Source organism: Macaca mulatta, chromosome 5 (assembly GCF_049350105.2).
Source record: "Macaca mulatta isolate MMU2019108-1 chromosome 5, T2T-MMU8v2.0, whole genome shotgun sequence".
Taxonomy (NCBI): Eukaryota; Metazoa; Chordata; class Mammalia; order Primates; family Cercopithecidae; genus Macaca; species Macaca mulatta.
Genome location: NC_133410.1, coordinates 57,241,459 through 57,262,398, shown reverse-complemented (window position 1 = coordinate 57,262,398; position 20,940 = coordinate 57,241,459). Strand labels below are relative to the sequence as shown.

The window sequence follows — 20,940 nt, the reverse complement described above, 5'->3', positions numbered from 1 at the left end:
TGAGAATCTAATGCCTGATGATCTGTCACTGTCTCCCATCACCCCCAGTGGGACCATCTAGTTGCAGGAAACAAGCTCAGGGCTCCCACTGATTCTACGTTATGCTGAGTTGTATAATTATTTCATTACATATTGTAATGAAAAAATAATGGAAATAAAGCACACGATAAATGTAATGCGCTTGAACCATGCTGAAACCATCCCCCTACACCCCATCCTTGGAAAAACTGTCTTCCACAAAACTGGTCCCTGGTGCCAAAAAGTTTGGGGACTGTTGTTCTAAAGGAATAAAAAAGTCTAAAGGACTTTTTGAAGCTGTAAGGTAAGGGCTGGGGTGATGTCCTGAGCACGGTGGGATAATGGCCTTTGGGTGGAAACTGAGTTCCTTCATTCATTCAGCTGATGTTTATGAGCGCCCTCCCTGGGCAGGCACGGTGCTGGTGCTTGAGGGTGTGGACACCAGAGCCAGTCCCTGCCTTCTCACAACTTTCCCTGGGGCTGCACTTGCTGGGGTATGGCCCTAGCTGGTCTGTTGGGTTCTGCAGGAGTCCAAGCTGGGCTTGGGATAACCCGACAGACCACAGGCCAGGGGGAAGCTCACTGGTGGCCATCGCATCTCTCCCTCCAAGCAGGTTGAAGAAGGGGGCAAAGCAGACACCCTGAGCTCCAAACTGCAGGCTGGGGATGAGGTCGTGCACATCAATGAGGTGACTCTGAGCAGCTCCAGAAAGGAGGCAGTTTCCCTGGTGAAAGGATCCTACAAGACCCTCAGGCTGGGAGTGCGCAGGTAGGTGGCAGACCCCCACCCTGTCCCTCCTACCACCTCACCCCACCTCTTTCCCTGCCCTGCCCCACCTCTGGGAAAAGAGCTCGGGGTTGGTAGCTTGGCTTTAAACCTCCATGTGTGGATCCTGCCTTTTTTTTTTTCTTCTTTTTTCTTTCCTATCTTGTGGGATGTGGGGAGGAAGTGGGGTGAAGACATTTCAGACACTGCTCTCCTTTGAAACACTCATTTACCAGTAAGTATTGGTTTGTCGGGGATAGACCTCACTGTACTTCCTAAATTTTGGAGCCTGATAAAAAGTGACACTGATCCCAGATGTGGTCAGAGCTCCAATAAGCTTTTTGTCTGGTGGGACTAGAGAAAGCAATTGGCTTGGAACTTTCAGTGGTATTTTGAGAACCACAGCTACACCAGAGGGTTCTTCAAAACAGGCAAATTCCCTCTTTTGATGTTTTGTTTTCTGGTCTCAATAGTGGTTCCTCTGTTGGGAAAGTGTTGGGTTGTGTTTGATTTTAATGCCTTAGCGTCAGAAGCTTTGTATTCCCAGGAACCAACTCTTGGTGGAGGAAATTATTTATGGAAAGGGGAAGGGAATTGAATTATTTTTTTGATCTCTATTAGTAAGCACTGCCTGAGATACTTTACATATCTTAGCTCATTTAATCTGCACATGAACCCCATGAGATAGCTAATCACTACCCCCATTTTACAAGCAAGAGGTTAAATAGGTTACTGGAGGTAGCCAAGCTGATAAGTTGAAAAGCCAGAATAGAATCTAGATTGCCTGATTCTATTTCAAGCCACTTGAGCATCATTATCTTGACCTGCTAAGTGTTAGGCCTAAATATTTTGCATATTTGAATATTTCTTCCTTAGATTTCAGCTGCCTCACATAGCAGCTAATGTTACAGTATTTGAGAATGTTCCAGTTGGCTGAGACTTTAGGAGTCATCAACGAAGCCCTACCATTTTCAGGTTGTGGAAAATAAGCTGATCTTTCATCATGCCACAGATGGTCTCTTAAAGATCCACGTTAATTCATTTCTCAAATGTTTCCTAAGTGAGCCCATGCTCAGGTGAACAGCACCTCCTCCCAGCCACAGAAAACACAGTCATGACTGCAGTCCCACTGTGTCTCCAGGCTCTAGTGACTCTCCTTAGTGTGCTGGGCTGTGTCCGGTCTGTCTTCAGGGCCATCAACAACAGTTGCTTCTCTGGTGGTCAGTGATACAGAGTGGCTCAAAGCATAGGCACGGGATTCAGACAGACCCAGGTTCAAATTCCAGGGCTGTCACCTGCTAGCTGTGTGAGCTTGGCCAAATTACTTAACCTTACTGAAAATTCAATATCCTTATCTTTAAATGAGGATTTATTTATTTATTTATTTATTTATGTTTGTTTGTTTGTTTGTTTTTTAAATGAGGATTTAAAGATATGTATTTATGCCAAAATATGGCAACAATCTAAGTATCCACAGAGGGACAAATGTATAAAGAAAATGTGGTGTGTATATGTTTATGTACACACACACACACACACACACACACAATAGGAATATTATCCAGCCATACAAAAAGAAGGAAATCTTGCCATTTGCAACAATGTGGATGAACCTGGAGGACATTTTGTTAAGTGAAATAAGCCAGGCACAGAACCATAAAAACTGTTTCATCTCACTTATACATGGTATATAAAAAAGTCAAACTCAGAAGCAGAGAGTAGAATGGCGTTTGCCAGGGACTGGGGCATGGGGAGATTTGGTCAAGGGGTACAAACTTTTAGTTATAAGATGAATAAGTTCTGGGACTTAAGGTAAAACATGGTGACTATAGTTAGTAATACTGTATTGCTTACTTAAAATTTGCTATGAGAATAGATCTTAAGTGTCCTCACTACACACACACACCCCCACACAGGTAATTGTGTGTTGATTAATTTGATTTTTTATTGTGGTAATCATGATGCAGTGTATACAAATATCAAATCATCACATTGTACATTTTGAATATATTCAATTTTTGGCAATCATATTTGGGCAATCCAACATACTTTACAAAGTGATTGGAAAGATTAGATGAACTACTCTGAGGTAAAAAGAGATGTTGCTGCTATTATTTCTATTATTATTGGCCAACTCTAGGCATAGGCTCATTCCTTGTGGATCCAGATTTGAGTAAATTAAGCAGTCATCTCAAACATGGGGTGATGTGTCAAACAGATGGGTAGACAGGTTCAGAACCACGGGGCCATTCCTTGTTTCCAGAGAGTGCTGAAGGTTTTGAACTCACCTTGGCATTGGAACCCAGGAGCCCAGTTTGGGAACACTGGGCATTGATCTGTTGAGTACTAATGGCAGAATCCACACTCCTGATGTGTTTCAACATGACTGTGGTGATAGATTGGCCTCTGAAAAGGGCTGCTCTGTTTCCTGCTATGAAGAATAATCATGGTGGCTTCTGGTAGGCCTTCTAATAGATGGTGATATAAGATTTGAATTACTTCTTCTAGTAGAACCTTTGGAAACAGATAGTCATGGGGTTAAAATCTGGTTTAGTTACTTGCAAATTGTGTGACTTTGGGCTCTCTAAGCCTCAGTTTCCTCATTTGTGAAATGGAAATAATCATTCCTGCCTTGAAAGGGCATTAGTGAATTAAGTGTAAGTACATAGTAGATATGCAATATTTGATTATTATTATTCTGGATTAGGCTAGAGAGAGACACGTGGTAATATGGAGAAGTATTGTCATAATACCATATATGCTGACTCCCTGGTTATCTGGAGGCCCCCCTTTCATTCTCTTGGTGAGTTTACAACCATTTAAGGGCTACTACCCAGACTTACAGGTCTAGAACTGGTCATGACTGTCCCAGAGCTTGTGGAATTTAGGAGTATTAATTCACAGTATCCAAACTCACAAGAAACTGAAGGATATGAACCAGAATGCTACTACATTGACTCATTTTGAAAAGACAACTATAAGTGGAAAAGTATGCCATATGGACCAAAAACCAGTATACAGTACTTTATCCCTACAAGAAAACTAAATGAGAAGTCTAATTATGGTCAGGAGTTTGCATAGTGCTCTCCAGCTCCCCATGAAGAGAATGGTTCTGTAGGCACCAGTATGTGCTGGGATCCACTCTGATGGCCAGATGGTCCATCTTCCTATTAGGGGCTTGGCTGCCAGGCCACCGGAGATTTACATCCAGGAGCAAGGGCCCTTTCCCCTCTGGTCCCCAGGGAATCATGCTGCCAACTTTCTCCTCTCCGTTTTCATTATCATCAACACCAAATCCCCTTCCTGATTGACACATTCTTTCTTTAGGTATGCTAATGCAATCGATAAGGTTACTGAGCAGTTCTTGCACTTTCTGTTTCTGGTGTGGGAAACATTTTGTCCCTAAGATGCCTTTTGAATATGTCTTATCTCATCTATTATGTGTTGATTTTTATAGTTGAACTTTAAAAGGAAAAGGAGGATGCCTTTACATCTGACACATGCTTATAGATGGGGATTATCAACAAGCCTCAGGAGACACGGATGGACATTTCTCCCCTACGTTGCAGAGATCCGGGCGGAAGCCTCTTTCCTCTGGATTAATCTGGCTTTGTATTGCGTGGTGCCGTCACTTTCCTGAGAAGTCTTACCTTTATACCCTGGCACACGTCATCGTCCTGAGATTGTGTTTCCTTTGATTTATTCATGACAAAGTGACTAAGGACATTTCATTTATTAGCTTTCTTTTTTTCTGTGTGACCTCCATACTTTTAAAAAAGATTGGGGTGACTTGCTGGAAACATAATAGAAAGGAGGGTCTGTTTCATAGATAAATCATTTGTGTAGTCAGAATGTATATTTTGGCAGCCTTGTACCTGCCTCTTTTTCTCTTAAAGTTATTTTGGGTGGGCGAGGGCAGCACCTCATGTCAGGCTTTCACATCCATCATAAAAATGTCAAGAACACAGAGCAGAGTAGTAGTGTTTATATAAGTTTTGGGATTGTCTTACCCAGTGACCAAAAACAATCAAAAGTAGAAACACCTTCTTAAAAGGCTACAGTGACAAGAGAAATGCAAAGCCTCAAGTAAGTTGTGGGTCAAAGACTTTCAAAGATCTGCTGACCCATAAAGAAGGCAGAGTTTAGCCCTCTCTGGGAAGAGGGCGTGAAGGGGGCGGTGTGGATGCTGCAAGAACAGAGCATGTGTCTGCTGCTTGATACATGAAGAGTGAAGGTTAACAGCTAGTAGTGGATAAATGGAGAAGAAATGATAAAATAATAAGTGGGTCAGAGAAAAAACATTCCCAAAGGAAAACAAACAGCTCCCAGTTGCAGGAAAACCCTTGTGGAATGCAAGGACAGTGCAAAGGATGTTAATTAGGAAAGCAGACATTGACACAAATGAGAGTCATACTCCAAATCCTCCCTGAAATCAACAGAGACTTTATCTGGCAGATATGTGTAAAATAGTTGTCCAGGAATGGGGTAACCTTTAAATAGAAACTGACAAAGGAAAAGGTCTTCAGATTTATCATCCCTGAGAGTAATGGAAGGTGCGTTTAGTATAAGGAATGCTCACTGCTGTTTGTAGATAATCTAAAACTTGAATTAAAAAAAAAATAGGAGGCTATATTTGACCTCCAGAACAGATTGTTGGGGTTAATTGCTGTGTATTCATCTAAACACATATTTTTACCCTGAGTTTAGACGCAGACTCCTATCCTGAATTGGATTATCAGAATGGCCTTAGAATAAATGAATCCTTAATCCCAATTCTGATCTTTTCCCCAATTTCCTTGGCAAATCTAACCTTCCAGCCTTCTGCATTAAGGTGCTATTTTATTTATTTATTTATTTACTTATTTATCTTTCATTAATCAAAAGAAAGCTGGAGGTGCTATTTTTGCCAAATACTATCCTACTTCTAAATTTGTTATAAATGTATTTTTTGTGTTTTTACTTGTAGTTGGCAAAGAAAAACTTGAGTATATTTCATTTTAAATATTTCGTACTTTTTTATAAGGCTGTGCAAGCCAGGCAAAAGTCAGAGAGGGTATATGAGATAGTGGTGTCCAGCACTACCAGATTTGAGATGGCCTGGGTTTGAAGTCTCATGGCATAGATACCAGCTTTGTGACCTTGGGCACGTAATTTAATCTGTCTGATTTTTGCCTCATAAAATTGTTGTGAGGATTAAATGAGAACTATGTGGGTATGGTATTTAGTACAGTTATTAAATTATGAATCTACTGAAAACAAATTGCACATTTGTTAAGTAAATTATCTCTTTGACTAGAGATATGTTCTAGAGATTAAGTTCCACCTTAATCTCTAGAACATAGCCTATGAAATGGGGCAGTCCTAGTTTAATGGGAAGACTTTGATGGGGAAATTATCTTTCTGGGCATCAGAGAGAGCAGAAGGTGGGGAAAATTGAGCCCCTTTTCAAAGTGGACTCTTACTCCCAAACCTTTCCATCACCTCTGCAAGTTTGTTGTAGTCTTTCCCCTTCCCATCAATTTATTCTATGAGTTGATGTGTTGGAAGGAAACATTTATCTTTTATTTGACTGAATACACGTGTGTAGTAGTAGTAGTGGTAGATCATATTTTACTGGGAAAAGAGAGCTTGAGGAGAAAGCCGCATTGAAAAAGTAAAAAACAATAAGCATCTGCCTAAAATATGTGTATGCCAGGCTATATGACTTGCCCATGTAGAGGTGGCTAGAGTGAGAATCTAGGTCTTATGACTTTCAGCCCATGGGTCTCTGCCTGGAGGTAGAAATGAGGAATAGGTAAGGGCTTGTCCAAGGCCACATGCTGGTGGCCAAAATGAGAGTCCAGGTCTTTGAGGATGTAAGTCTTGGGGACTTCTGGCCCCTCAAACAGTGAAATCATGAACTAGTGCTTTCTATTCCACTGCCTCCTCCTTTTAGAAATATCTGCGATGCTAAAAAAAAAAAAAAAAAAAAAAAAAGGCAAGGCCAGGCCTGGTGGCTCACGCCTGTAATCCCAGCACTTTGGGAGGCTGAGGTGGGCGGGTCACCTGAAGTCAGGAGTTCAAGACCAGCCTGGCTAACATGGTGAAACCCTGTTTCTACTAAAAATACAAAAAATTAGCCAGGAGTGGTGGTGTGCCCCTGTAATTCCAGCTACTCAGGAAGCTGAGGCAGGAGAATCGCTTGAACCTGGGAGGTGGAGGTTGCAGTGACCTGAGATCACGCCATTGCACTCCAGTTTGGGCAACATGAGTGAAACTCTGTCTCAGACAAACAAACAAACAAAACCACAAAACAATAAAAAACAAAGAAGCTTATGTTTGATTCATCTAAGAAAACATTTCGAATGAAGAGGTGATTCCCCACTGACCTTGAACTTTCTTTGGGAAGGAAATGCACTGCACTGCTCTGGATACCCAGCTGACTTGAGTCTCTGCAGCAGCCTCTGGAAATAAAACTATGTGCTGCATTAGTGGCTGCTTCCTCCCTCCTAACAAAAATGGTGACGAAATTAAGTTCACCACGACCCTTGGGCCCACACTCCCCTGAATTCACCCTCCCACATTTCTGAGGGTTAACAGAATAGTTTCTTTTTATAAACTAGTGAGATGACATTATTACAATGGAATGGGACGGTTGGCTCACACACTTGCTACCTCCGTGTCAGATTTCTGTGACCTTATATTTCTAGATTGAATTGCAAGACTGTAACTCACCCAGGATTTGCAAGTCAATGATCCAATGAACTTTTTTAAGTCCTCTGAAAGGATACAAAATTAACTCCATTAGCCATTAGTAAAAAGGGTTGTGCAAATCAGTGCCTTTTCCAGCTCACGGTTACAGTTTATAAAAGAAAATAATTTTTTGGAATATTTTCACTACCACATCCTCATTTCCTTCACACTGTTTTGCCACCTCTCCACCCCCTCACCTGCCTGACTCTATTTCCTGAAAAAGCATCTACATTCTTAAAGCAGTTTGAGGTTAACCACCTGATGTCTCTTTCTGACTATTTTAAAGCGGTTTAAAGAATCAATTTATTAAAAGCTTTAAAAGCAAATGGAACAGAACTCCCTATTTTTAAGGCAATAAAGTTGAAAGGAAGGGTTGAAACTTTTCTAGAACATAAAAAGCATATTTTTTCTTATAAATTGACAATCTGCAAGCCAGATTGTGTAGCACGAAGGTGCCAATTCTCAGATATGAGATTGCAAACAGCATGAGGAAGACACTACATCATCTGGATTCTAGTCTCAGTTCTGCTGTGGTCTGGCCATGGTACTACGGTATTACTCAATCCCTCTAAGACTAAATTTCTTCTAAAATGGAGGAGAACAGTTCCATACTGAGTTGCTATAAGGAAGAAATAAGATAGTATATATAAAAATGTTTCATTGTACTAAAATATTAATCTTTATTCCACGAGGAGCTTCTGTTGTACAGTCTCATGAAAATTACCTGACCACATTCTCTTATGATTGCTCTATTTAATGGCACTGATGTGACTCATTTTTGTAAATGAGAACAAATAGGTTTTAAAGCTCCTGATTATAACCTTTTTGCTAAGAGGAAATATGGCTTTAAAGGACAGTACCAACTAGGCCCAAGTTCACAATGGGATTTTGGAAAAAAGGCCATATTATCTGGAGAATTTAAGTTGAAAGAGTTCTAATGCTGAACCATGTTGAAGCTCATTGGTGGAAGGCTGAGCTCCAGGAGAGGAAGCTTAAATTGCAGGAAGGGGCTCTCTACACAAGTATATTTGCACCTTCTGGTGTTTTTTTTGTCCCAAGGACTGGTCAGGTTATACAGGCACATGTGACCCAGGCTGAGCAATTTGAAAACATAATGTTCTTTAGACAGCACAATATGCTGCCTCTGGGAAAGTTATGACATCAAAAGATAACTATCAAGTGGGCGGGCAGTGGGAGGTGAGGACAAACAGAAAAGGTGCAGTGACCTTTTTACAGGCAATTGCAAAACTGGTCTTGAAGCTCAAGGAACTCACCTCTGTGCATAAAAGTGTGGCCTCCTCTACCTCTCCTGGACACAGAAGACGGATGAGAAATATATTTGTGCCATGGTAAGTTCCAATAACTGACTTTCAAGACATAAAAAAAGGCCCGATGCTGTGCTCTGTGGTTAACTCCTGTATGAAGGGGCAGGAAGGCAGTGTGTCTGCACCACATGCCACTGGAGTAAAGCACAGGAGCTGAAGTGGCAGCCAGCGTGGCAGGCAGTATCACTCTGTGGTTCTGTGTTGGGAGCGTCTCATATCTCAAATGTTACCTCTCACCTCCACATGTCTCCTGAAGAGCTGTGACCACCCTCCCATGCCCCACTCTGCTCTCCCATCATTACTTCACTCATCCTGGTCATCTGCTCTTTGAAGTTCTTAATGTGGGCAAAGGGCTGGCAGATACCTGGGTCGTGAGTACAAATCCCAAACTGCAGTACAGTTTGCATCCGGGATTAGACTTCCCTAGAGGGGAGATCAGTATAACTGAGAACTGTGGTAACTTACCCTTCTAAACATTTTTTCCACTTGAGCAAGTGGTTGAGAGGAGACGAAGGAGGCAGCTGCAGTGGCCTCTGACCCCCAGAAACTTTTCCAAGAGGCCTGGCATCATGGGAATTTGCTCAGTATGCTTTGAGGAGGTATTTCAATCCTGCTGGGACCATTCTCAGAGCAGTTTTTGGCTTCTTTGGAGTTCTAGGCTTGAATATCACTGTATAGAAGTATAGTATTTTATTTCCTAACCAGTTGTTCCTTCCCATGGAAAATTCATGTAACACATGATTAGGTTTCCGGAGAGGTATGCAATGAGACTCCCTTACTGTAATGAGGAAGGGGACATTTTTTTCCCCTGTAGCCCATAATGATAACCACTATTTTTATTCAGTGGGTTACATATGCTTACTGGCTATGCACTAAACACTAGCTTCATATAAAGGAATGCTCTATTGTTCCTAGTGAAGGAGGTTTCATTCTTGGGCTAGCACAGCTTTACTTCAGACAAATGTATTCCAGACTGAAGCCAACCCTCTATACCCAACCACTAAAGAGTGACACTCAAGGCTGGGTACAGTGGCTCACGCCTGTAATTCCAGCACTTTGGGAGGCCAAGACTGGCAGATTATGAGGTCAGGAGTTCGAGACCAGTCTGGCCAAAATAGTGAAACCCTGTCTCTACTAAAGATACAAAAAATTAGCCGGGTGTGGTGGGTGCCTGTAGTCCCAGCTACTTGGGAGGCTGAGGCAGGAGAATCACTTGAACCTGGGAGGCAGAGGTTGCAGTGAGCTGAGATTGCACCACTGCACTCTAGTCTGGGCAATAGAGCGAGACTCTGTCTCAAAAAAAAAAAAAAAAAAAAAAAAAAAAGAATGGCACTCAAATATCTGTCTGAGCCTTTAGGATATGAGGTCTGAGTTCTGAGATCACATAAAAGTTGGGGTGGAATCTTTCCCCCCAATTTTAAATTTGGATGCATCAGCTAGAACAAGTAAGTTTGGATGATTCCCATTTAGAAGATGAACCAAATATTTGGAACTCTGAATCCTTAAATCAAAATGGCTTAAAGCTACTGCTTCTTAAATTGGGCTATACATTGGAATCACGAAGGGAGTTTTAAAACAGCAATAACAACAACAAACTAATTCCTGACTCCTACCTCCAGAAATTCTAATTTATTTTATTTTACTTTATTTTTTGAGACGAGATCTCACTTGTTGCCCAGGCTGGAGTGCAGTGGCAAGAACACAGCCTCGACCTTCTGGGATCAAGAGATCCTCCCACTTCAGCCTCCGGAGTAGCTGGGACTGCAGGTGCACACCACCATACCCAGATAATTCTTTTAAATTTTTTTGTAGATGGAGTCTCGCTTTGTTGCCCAGACTGGTCTCAAATGATTCTCCCACCTTGGACCTCCCAAAGTGTTGGGATTACAGGTGTGAACCACCAAGTCCAGCCTCAGAGATTCTAATTTAATAGATGTGGGGGTGTGGCCCTGTATTGGAAACTTTAAAAGCTCCTCAAGAAAAGGGCTGGGTACAGTAATGCCTGTAATCCCAGCACTTTGGAAGGCCAAGGCAGGAGGATCCCTTGAGCCCATGTCTGCCTCAAAACCAGCCTGGTCAACATGGCAAGACCCTGTCTCTACAAAAATTAGCTGGGCATGGTAGTGCGTGCCTGTAGTCCCAGCTACTCAAGAGGCTGAGACAGGAGGACTGCTTGAGCCAGGAGATTGAAGCTGCAGTGAGCCGTGATTGGGCCACTGCACTCCAGCCTGGGCAGCAGAGCAAAACCCTGTCTCAAAAACAAACAAACAAACAAACAAAAAATGGATGGTTGCATCTGTACTGAAAATGTACAGCTTTTTTTCTTATCATATTCCCTAAACAATGCAACAGTGATTTACATAGCATTTACATTGTATTAGGTATGATAAGTAATCCAGAGATGATTTAAAGTATACAGGAGGATGTATATAGGTTATATGCAAATATGACATCATTTTATACAAGGGACTTAAGCATCCATGGATTTTGATACCTATGAGGGGGTCCTGGAACCAATTCCCCCATGAATACAGAGCTACAACTGTATTCATTTATGTCATCAGCCCCCTATGTTTCAAAAACCACACTTTGCATAGCGTTAGAGTAAATCTCCCATTTCTTGAGAATAAGGGGTAGAGAAATGGTTTCCATAAAGGATTGTTAAATACCACCCCCTCCACATATCCTTAATGGAAAATCAGATCTTCGAAGGTCCTGGCAAGCTGCGTCCTGTTCTGTTTTTCTGTTTTATTTAATTTAACTGCTCTAAGACCACAAGTGTCCTATGAAGGTCCTGGAGAAGAATCTTAAAGTATAGGTTTGCGGGTTACTGAGAGCAGTAAGCAGGCTCTTAGCCTTCATTAGGCAAAGGGAAACACCTGGCTCCATCTGACTTGCGATGAACTGTGGGTTCTTTTTCTTTTGATCGTTGTTTATTAAGATGGCTACCTCAAATATGTATTTGTTACCACCTGTCTCCTCATGGTTCTGTTGCTTCGGGCATCTTCGCACGTGGCAGTGCTAAAGAGCCTCGCTAGTCTTTGGCAAAATTATATCTCTAAGACTAGCATCTTTGTGCTTTTGCCAGTAGCTAAAATGTTTGTCTAATTGTATTACCTAGTCTAGAGGCCTGTGCCGCTGTCTGTAGACTAGCTGCCAGATTACTTAGTACAGTTTGTCAGTGCATTTGAAAAATGCAATTTTTCTACTCCCCTCTTATTCTGCTGTCAAACTTGAGTCTGATGCTGTGTTTGCTTAGTGGGTGGGATGTGTAAAATTATAATGCGGGGACGGTTGCTTGGTTAGTGTGTTTATTGTTTATGTAGGAAGGTTGCTATGTTGTTTTCATGAAGACTGTGATGCTAAGGAGCATTTTTAAAAGATTCTTTGGGGGCTGGGTGCGGTGGCTCACACTTGTAATTCCAGCACTTTGGGAGACCGAGGTGGGTAGGTCATTTGAGGTCAGGAGTTCGAGACTAGCCTGGCCAACATGGTGAAACCCCCTCTCTACTAAAAATACAAAAATTAGCCAGGCATGGTGGTGGGTGCCTGTAGTCCCAGCTACTTGGGAGGCTGAGGTTACAGTGAGCCATGATCCTGCCACTGTACTCCAGCCTAGGCAACAGAGTGAGACTCCATCTCAAAAAAGTAAATAAGTAACACAAAAGATTCTCTGGAGTCTTTCTTTAAAGGTGTGTCTTAGGGATGAGCCACTATTACTTTTTCATTGTAAATAAGTAGGGGCCCACAAGCCCTGGACACCTAAAACAATCTTTCATGGAATTTTCTCGGGAGACATTTTATATGTCCTTCACCCTCGTAACTTAAAGAAGCAAATAATTAAGAGACCCATTGTTTTTTACTGCTGGTTACATGGTACTGAAGGATTTTGGGGTTTTTTTTAACTAAATTAAAAATTTCCTCAATTATCCCCTTTGACTTGCTCCCTCACTTCCTTCAGGTATTTGCTCAAATGTTAGCATCCCCTGCACAGCCCATTTTAAATCTCAGTCCCCTTTCTCCTGTATCCTCACACCCTCCTAATCTTTATTTTTTACCTGTCTCTCTCTCACACACACTAGAATATAGGTTCTTCGATGGCAGGGATTTTGTTCGGTGTGGTATCCCCAGTGCTTGGAATGGTTCCTGGCACACAAACGTGCTCACTGAATGTTGGTGAGCCAGCTCCGAGCCAGGCTGCCTGACATCGCCTCTCAGCTTTACAACATCTACTATTGAGGGCCCTTGGACAAGTTAATTGCCCTCTGCCATTGTTTCATGACTTGTAAAGTGGGGATAGTAACAGTTTCCCCTTCATGGGTATAATAAATTGCTGTCTAAATCTTGGCTGTTTTTAATTACATCATCCAACAGGGTTAGTTATTTTTCCTGCATTAAGAGCTGCTGGACAGGCAGTCTGCACTTATTTTCCCTTCTATTCCCTATGGAATATGATCAATAGTTTCATCACCTAACTGGCCACACTTTTCTCCTGTATCCCCTACCAAAGCAGGATCATATTCGAAGTTTGTTTTTCCCTCTGTGAAATGAGATCGATCTGATTTCCTCCCGCCTTAATGCTCCTGTGTCTCTTCTTAGTAAGGTAGCCTGTCCCCAGCCCTTGTTCGGGAGTGAGGTCCCCAGGAGCCTGGCTTCAGGGGTGCTTCTTGTAGCAGGACCCACCCTTCTCTGTGTCCTCAGCTTCCTCAAGTCTCACTGGAATAGGCACTCTTTGCAGTCACCTTGTTATTTGGAGGTTTGGATTTGTTTCTAATACTCCCACCTCCTACCCCTCAGGGGGCAGTGCTGTGCAGTGGTTAGGAACACTGGCTTTGAATCTGATAGAACTTGATTTACAACCCTGACCGTTCTGTGAGATCTTGGCCAACGACTTCACCTCTCACTTTTTTTGTCCAGGAAGTAAAAACAACCATCCACACTTCATATGGAGGTTGTAGCTATAAAGACAACCTGTGTATAGAAAAAAACTCAGCCTTAGGTTTGACACACTGTTATCAATCATTTCATTCATAAGTTCAACCATAGTTATTGAGCAGGTGCTGGCACCAGTTCTCAGCAAATATGTGCTAAATGGAGGCATTTCTATTTTTCACTAAGTGGCTTTTTCATACTGTTAGTTGTTTTATGGAGTAAAAGAGCAGATCCAGCCAAGGAGGGTTTGGGGCTTATGTTTCTCACCAGTGAAAGTTAAACTAAAATTAGACCGAAATCCACTTTGTCAGAGGGGAGAGAAAAGCAATGGGAAAAGCTGACTTGCTAATAACAATGGATATAAAACTTTAGCATGGGGTGGATGGGTGAGAGGTCACTGGCAAAGCTTCTCTCCTGACCTCCAGAGAGGTCATTTTGGAGAAACTGCTGCCTGCTTTATGAAGGTCAAAGCACCCAGAAATGAAAGGACTTAGCCTTAGGTCACAGGTCTAGTAAACCGCGGAATGAGGAAGAGAAGTCAGGCTTTCTAGCACCAGCCAAGCCTGCTCTCTCAGGGCTTACATGAATATGTAAAACTCCAAAAGCCAGAGCTCCTTTTTGCTTTAATCTTATGATATTTTCTCTCTTACTGATGGCAGGAAACGGATACTTTGAGATGTTCATGTTTTGTTGAGTGATTCTCCCTTATCTCTCTGGTACATCTTTCCAGTTTTCCTAGCTTCTTCCTACAACAGTTTTTTTTCTTTCCTCAAAGTGTGGACTTCAGACAACTTGCATCAAAACGGCTGTGGTGTCTATTTAACTTGCAAATCCTTTGTACTTCTTCCTACATAAGACTGTCTTGAGGGGGGCCCGCCTTTTAACATAGATGCCAAGTGATTCTAACACCCACTGAAACTTGCAGTCTCTAGCCCTAAGGGAGTGGATAGGCTCTTCTCTGGCAGGGTGAGGTCAACCCCATGAATCTTCCCTGTCTCATTGGCCCGTGTAAGAGACAAAAGGATGAGATCAGTGTCCATTTGAGCAACTCCATGGTTATTCTTGAAAGTCTCTAGCATCGTGCCTTTTCTTGGCCTTGATACATAGGTAAAGTTCAAAATTCAAATTTTCCACTTCAAATAAAGTTTGGGGATGGTTTTTATTTCTGTGAACTTCAGAAACATTTTAGAACACAACCCAAATGCTCAGAAATGTTAACACACACACACACACATGCACACACACACACACACACACCAGTACTTCTCAGCCTGCCACCTTTCCAAGGGCAGAGCAACCTGCAGCAGTTTCTAAAAATAGGCCTTTCTGCTACAGGTCACTAAACAGGAATGGCCTCCATGTCACTCTGTTTACAGTTTCACATCTGACACCTTCATAACAATAGTGCTGACTTGATGAGGCATGAGGACCAACATCAGTCTGTGGGAATTCCTGAAAAAATGCAACCTGGGGCTGTGGCTGGTGTGCATTCGGTGGCATCCCCACCAAATCCAGCCATGTTTGGATTCAAGGCCCTTTCAATATTTGCTTCACGATTCCTCGTCACCTTTCCATCACTGTCTCAAAGTCAGGGGCAGAAGTCAAAAACTCGGAGTCACTCCACAAGATAGCAATGAATAGAAACATGAGCTCATGTTCAGGAATTTAAGACTCACTGTGTTTTCTTTTGTTTTGTTTAAACTGTCTTGCATTTCTCCTCTTTGCAAACTTGTGGGTTACAAAGCATCATCTAGCTGCAAATTTAATTTTAGGATCTTTCAAGATAATGCTGACAAAAAGCAAACTTATCTTTGCTATTTTCAGGATAGCCCTGCAACAGTGAGAGGTCTTTTCCTTTTGTGTAATAATTCATGCACGTTCCCGTCCCAGTCCCTAAGTGAGCAGACTACGTGGGTGGTATTAGAATTACAATTTCTTGGGATTAACATTCTAAAATTAAGAAATGGGGTAAAAGAATGGGGGCCCTTGACATTAAATATACATGAGGTGATTGGACTGGATCACTGGGCATTCACATTCATGGGATTCCTAGTAAGTTCTGAAGAAGTGGACCTATTGGTATCAATTCAGGATCCTACTTACAGGAAACAATTTTGATTTGCAAACTTAGCCTGCTATCTTTAAATAAATAATTCTAGTAAGCTCTCAAAATGTTAGCTTTGGGTGTCTATGCATTTTCATTCTTTGATTTTTTTCTCACAACCCCAGTAATAGGGATTATTACTACTATATTTTACAGATGAGGAGATAGACTTGCAAGAGGGCAGTCTTCTCAAGGGGATACATATATAAATGTGGATTTAAACTCCAGTCTATCCGATGCAAAAGCCCAAACTTTTATGTCAGTAAAAACTAGTTCAGATGAGCTGGTTTTCAGTGATTGCTGAAATCCCTGAACCAATATGTGTTCTTCAGCCTCTGGGAGAACAGGAGTTGGGCTTAGCCAATGCTTTTATTTGTTTTGCTTTAAAGAAAGCACACACTGGGGCCTTTTGTTTTCCCAGTAGTGTTGATTCACATTCCCTAAATAAATTAACCTTCCCGTCTTGTCTCACTCATTTGACATTAGCAAGTTTACATGCCAATAAAAATAGAAATGGGAGAAACAATACTGCAAGAAGAGAGAAGTGACAGAGGCTTTAGAGTGCACCAAGACATGAACACAAGCTCATCATTTTCTACACTCCTTTCAAAACAAAACAAAGCAAAACCCCACAGCTTGATTCCAATCACAGTTTGTCCTGTGATTTTATAAGTGGTTGAAATGCCTGATTAATATTGAAATGTTGGAACATTCATTATTTTGTAAGAGAATAGTTGAGACTTCCAATAAGATTTTATCATTTCTCTTCCAAATAGTGGAAGCTTGATAACTGATGGTGAGATTCTGTACTAGTCTTACTAGTACTTATTCACAGATCTAGAAGTCTCTGTGTCCATTGTGGGATGGGTTCTGTGTGGGTCAAATATAGCTTCTGAAGAAGTTGAGATTTGTCTTTGTGCTCTGCTATTAACAGCACCCTAATGAAGCACTCAGGCTACTCCCATCTTCTCTCTGCTTCCTCCATACTGCGCCCCCCCAGCCCAATCTCCCTAAAATCTTTCCTTCCTGAGAATTGTTTCTCCACATCTGCCCCTTTCCTGGCTCCTCATCCAAACTTGCCTTTGCATTTCTTACTCCCTCGGAGCCTTGCTCGGAGATGATTTGCTAATCTTTGACATGGCTAAGCATAGTAAATGTCCTTTGAGAACAATACAATCTTACACTAACATACGATGGGAATAATAAAGCTACTATTCATATTTTAAAAGGCAATTTTGCAGGTTGTCAACATCTTACCATAAAAGAGTGAGTTCCCAGTGGTGTAATCTCAGTGACAAATTGGTTGGAGCTATGTATGTATAGATAGGTGGACCACTGTATACCGTGATAGGTGACAGGACCTCCAGGTCATGGGCAGAAAGTAATCTTAAAGGCTGACCTTGGCCACTGCAGCCTGCATGTTCTGGGACATCCTGAGATCTCCCTGTGTGACTGACACTTCCCCTGAGGACTCTTCCCAGTGCAGTCGGTAGGAAACCTTAGTGGTCAATGATGGTGGGCCAGAGAGGTGAGGGACAGAGGATACGTCAGATATCCTAATAGTATATATAGTTTAAATGCTCATTTCATAATTTTGGAAGTTGTTTTCTAGGGATATTGTGATCATTCAAATGTAGATATCTGAATCTTGAATATACTGGAAAAAAAGTGATTGGCATGTTTCAGGGGCAGCTCTAGCAGTATAACAGTGTATGGGTTTGCCCCTTTATGGATTGTGGGTAGGAAGAGTTTTATTCTGAACTAGTGTTCTCTGCTACCCAACTGTTTACGAAATATGAACACAGGCTGGGCTCAGTGGCTCACGCCTGCAATCCCAGCGCTTTGGGAGGCCAAAGCAGGTGGATCACTTGAGGTCAGGAGTTCAAGACCAGCATGGTCAACATGGTTAAACCCTGTCTCTACTAAAAATACAAAAACTTAGCTGGGCATGGTGGCACACACCTGTAGTCCCAGCTGCTTGGGAGGCTGAGGCAGAAGAATTGCTTGAACCCAAGAGGAGAGGTTGCAGTAAGCTGAGATGGCACCACTGCACTCCAGCTTGGGTGACAGGAAGACACTGCCTCAAAAAAAAAAAAAAAGAAAAAGAAAAAAAGAAAAAAGAAAAGAAATATGAACACAAGCTTGAAACCCAATAAAATTGAGATTTAGATCTGTTACTTGCCCTCAACAGGCACAGCAAGGCCAGATTTAACACTTAATATAGATGTCCTGTTATATTTGAATTTCCGATAATGAATGAATTTATTTTAGTCAAAATAGGTACCCAGTTTTATCTACCAAATCTAGTCACAGGACAATATATATGTATAGAAAAAATGTAGGTTCCTTGTCTTCTTTAAAAACCCACTTCTGCTGGTTGGCAATAATAATAATAATAATTATTATTATTATTATTATTATTTTTATTTTTATTCCTAGCCAAGTTAAAAGCTCACCTGGTCCAATCATTTGAATAGTCCCTTAAAGGGCTCAGTCTGAAATAAAATCCTCCCTTGCCCAGATGTCATCTTTTTTCTCCACTGCCCAACTGTCTTGCTAAACAGTGTCTGGGGGTTTGGAGCAGTGGTGAGTGCAGGTCTTTGGCACCATCTCCCCTGGTCCCTTGGCTCTGTCCATAGCCTTCCCAGCCACTGCTGGCCTCCAACGCTGAATCCTGCAGCTGGTAAATCCATGGTCAGCCATGGCCTGGGCAATGCCCCTGGGATTGCTGGCAACCCCCCACTTACAGATTCAGTCTCTGCTCAGCTCCCCTTAGCTTCAGACAACTTAGCATCTGCCAAACTCTCATCCCAGCAACTCCTGACCCAGGGCCCATCCCAGGATCATCTCACCCCACCATAGTTGCCTCCTTGCAAGTCTGCTGGTTGCTGTCTGATGTCTGAGAGTCTTCCTTCTGTCTGGACCTCTAGAGACCTTGAAATTGAGCCAGGCCAGACCTACTCCAGTGACCTTCTCCTAGGGTCTCTAATGGTGCAGTGGAGCCAAGGTTCCCTGAGCCCTTTGACATTCTCCTTACTTAGCTCACACACTTGCCCTCTCCTCCCTGAGGCTGGAAGAGAAATCAGAACTTGGTCCTCACAGCTTGACTTGCCACCATCTTTTCCCTCATTCCCACAAGTTGTTGAGATCTTGGAGGCTGGGTTTTCTCACTATTTCTCACTCTTCTCTGTGCTTCCCTACTTCTATAACTCCAAGCTTCTTGTCTTAGTTGGGAGGGGTATCTTCTTTGCACTATGGAAAAATTTTGACAATTAGAATCCTCTAGGCCTAACCCTGGATAGGTTACAATGGTTGTCAAAAGTGTGATCATGCCCAGGAACTTCTGGAAAATACAAATTCCCAGGCCTTACTCTAAGCCTAATGAATCGGGAACTCTGGAGTTTGAGCCTAGCAATCTGATTTACCAAGTCTTCCCCATGATTCTGATGCACCCTAAAGAACCATGGCATTAAATATTTCAGAAAATTTTCTCTCTCCCTGTCTACCAACCCCTCTCTTACCATTTTTCATGACTAAAGTCTTATTAGACAGACCGGATAGTCCCTTTTAATCTAATTGATTGATTAGCTAGATAAACTCAAATCATTTTATGATTAAAAAAAGAAATTTATAGCCTTAAAAGCAAAGGAAATTCTGATATATGCTGCAACATGGATGAACCCTAAGGACATTATGCTGAGTGAAATAAGCCAGTCACAAAGACAAATACTATAAATGATTCCACTTGTATAAGGTACCCAGAGTAGTCAAATTCATACACACAAAATGTAGAATGGCAGTTGCCACAGGTTGGGGGAGGGGAGATTAGGGAGTTTTGTTGAGTAGGTACAGAGTTTCAGCTTTGCAAGATTAAAAGAGTTCTGGACTTTGGATATACAAAAATGGGAATACACGTAATGCCACTGAAGTATACCCTTAAAAAACGGGTATACCAGCAAACCAAATTCAACAGTACACCAACAAGATCATTTATCACAACCAAGTGGGATTTATCTCTGGGATGCAAGGATGGCTCAACATACACAAATCAATCAATACTATATATCATCTCAATAGAATGAAGAACAAAATCATATGATCATTTCAAGTGAAGCTGAAGAAGCATTTGATCCTTTCATGATAAACATCCCTTCATGATAAAAGTCCTTCAAAAAATGAGATATAGAAGGAACATACTTCAGCATAATAAAAGGCATAGATGACAGACCCACAACCAGTGTCATACTGAATGGGGAAAAAATGGAAAGCCTTTCCTCTAAGATCTGAAACACAACAAGGCTACCCACTTTCACTACTGGTATTCAACATAGTACTGGCAGTCCTAGCTAGAGCAATCAGAGAAGAGAAAGAAATAAAGGGCATCCAAATTGAAAAAGGAAGAAGGCAAATTATTCTTACTTGCAGATAATATGATCTTATATTTGGAAAAACCTAAAGACTCCACCAAAAACTAGTAGAACTGATAAACAAATTCAGTCATGTCACAGAATACAAAATTAACATACCAAAATCAGTAGCATTTCTATTAGGTTGGTGCAAAAGTGATTGCAGTGTTTGCCAATAAAAGTAATGACAAAAACTGCAGTTACTTTTACACCAGTTACTTTTGCATCAGCACTTTGGGAGGCTGATGAGGGTGGATCACTTGGGGTCAGGAGTTCGAGACCAGCCTGGCCAACATGACGAAACCCCATCTTTACCAAAAATATGAAAATTAGCCAGGTGTGGTAGTGGGCACCTGTAATCCCAGCTAGTTGGGAGACTGAGGCAGGAGAATTGCTTGAACCCGTGAGGCAGAGGTTGCAGTGAGCCGAGACTGTACCACTGTACTCCAGCCTAGGCAACAGACTGAGACCCCCATCTCAAAAAAAAGATTAAAGACTTAAATCTAAGACCTCAAACTATGAAACTACTGAAAGAAAACACTGCGGAAACTCCAGGACCTTGGAGTGGGAAAAGATTTCTTGAATAACACCCCACAAGCATAGACAACCAAAGCAAAATGGACAAATGGGATCACATCAAGTTAAAAAGCTTCTGCC

At 41.9% G+C, this 20,940-nt stretch overlaps 1 protein-coding gene and 1 long non-coding RNA gene across 2 annotated transcripts in view; one reads left to right on the top strand and one right to left on the bottom strand.

Moving 5' to 3' along the window:
- The window catches only part of SHROOM3 (shroom family member 3), a 348,763-nt gene that overhangs the window by 119,338 nt on the left and 208,485 nt on the right, over positions 1 to 20,940 (top strand). Inside the window, exon 2 of the mRNA XM_078003460.1 lies at positions 633 to 787. Within this exon, the coding sequence (XP_077859586.1) occupies positions 633 to 787 (155 nt within the window). The remainder of the gene's footprint in view (positions 1 to 632; positions 788 to 20,940) is intronic.
- The window catches only part of LOC114678319 (uncharacterized), a 35,388-nt gene continuing 17,167 nt past the window's right edge, over positions 2,720 to 20,940 (bottom strand). Inside the window, exon 3 of the long non-coding RNA XR_003729661.2 lies at positions 2,720 to 3,298. This is a non-coding gene — a long non-coding RNA (uncharacterized LOC114678319). The remainder of the gene's footprint in view (positions 3,299 to 20,940) is intronic.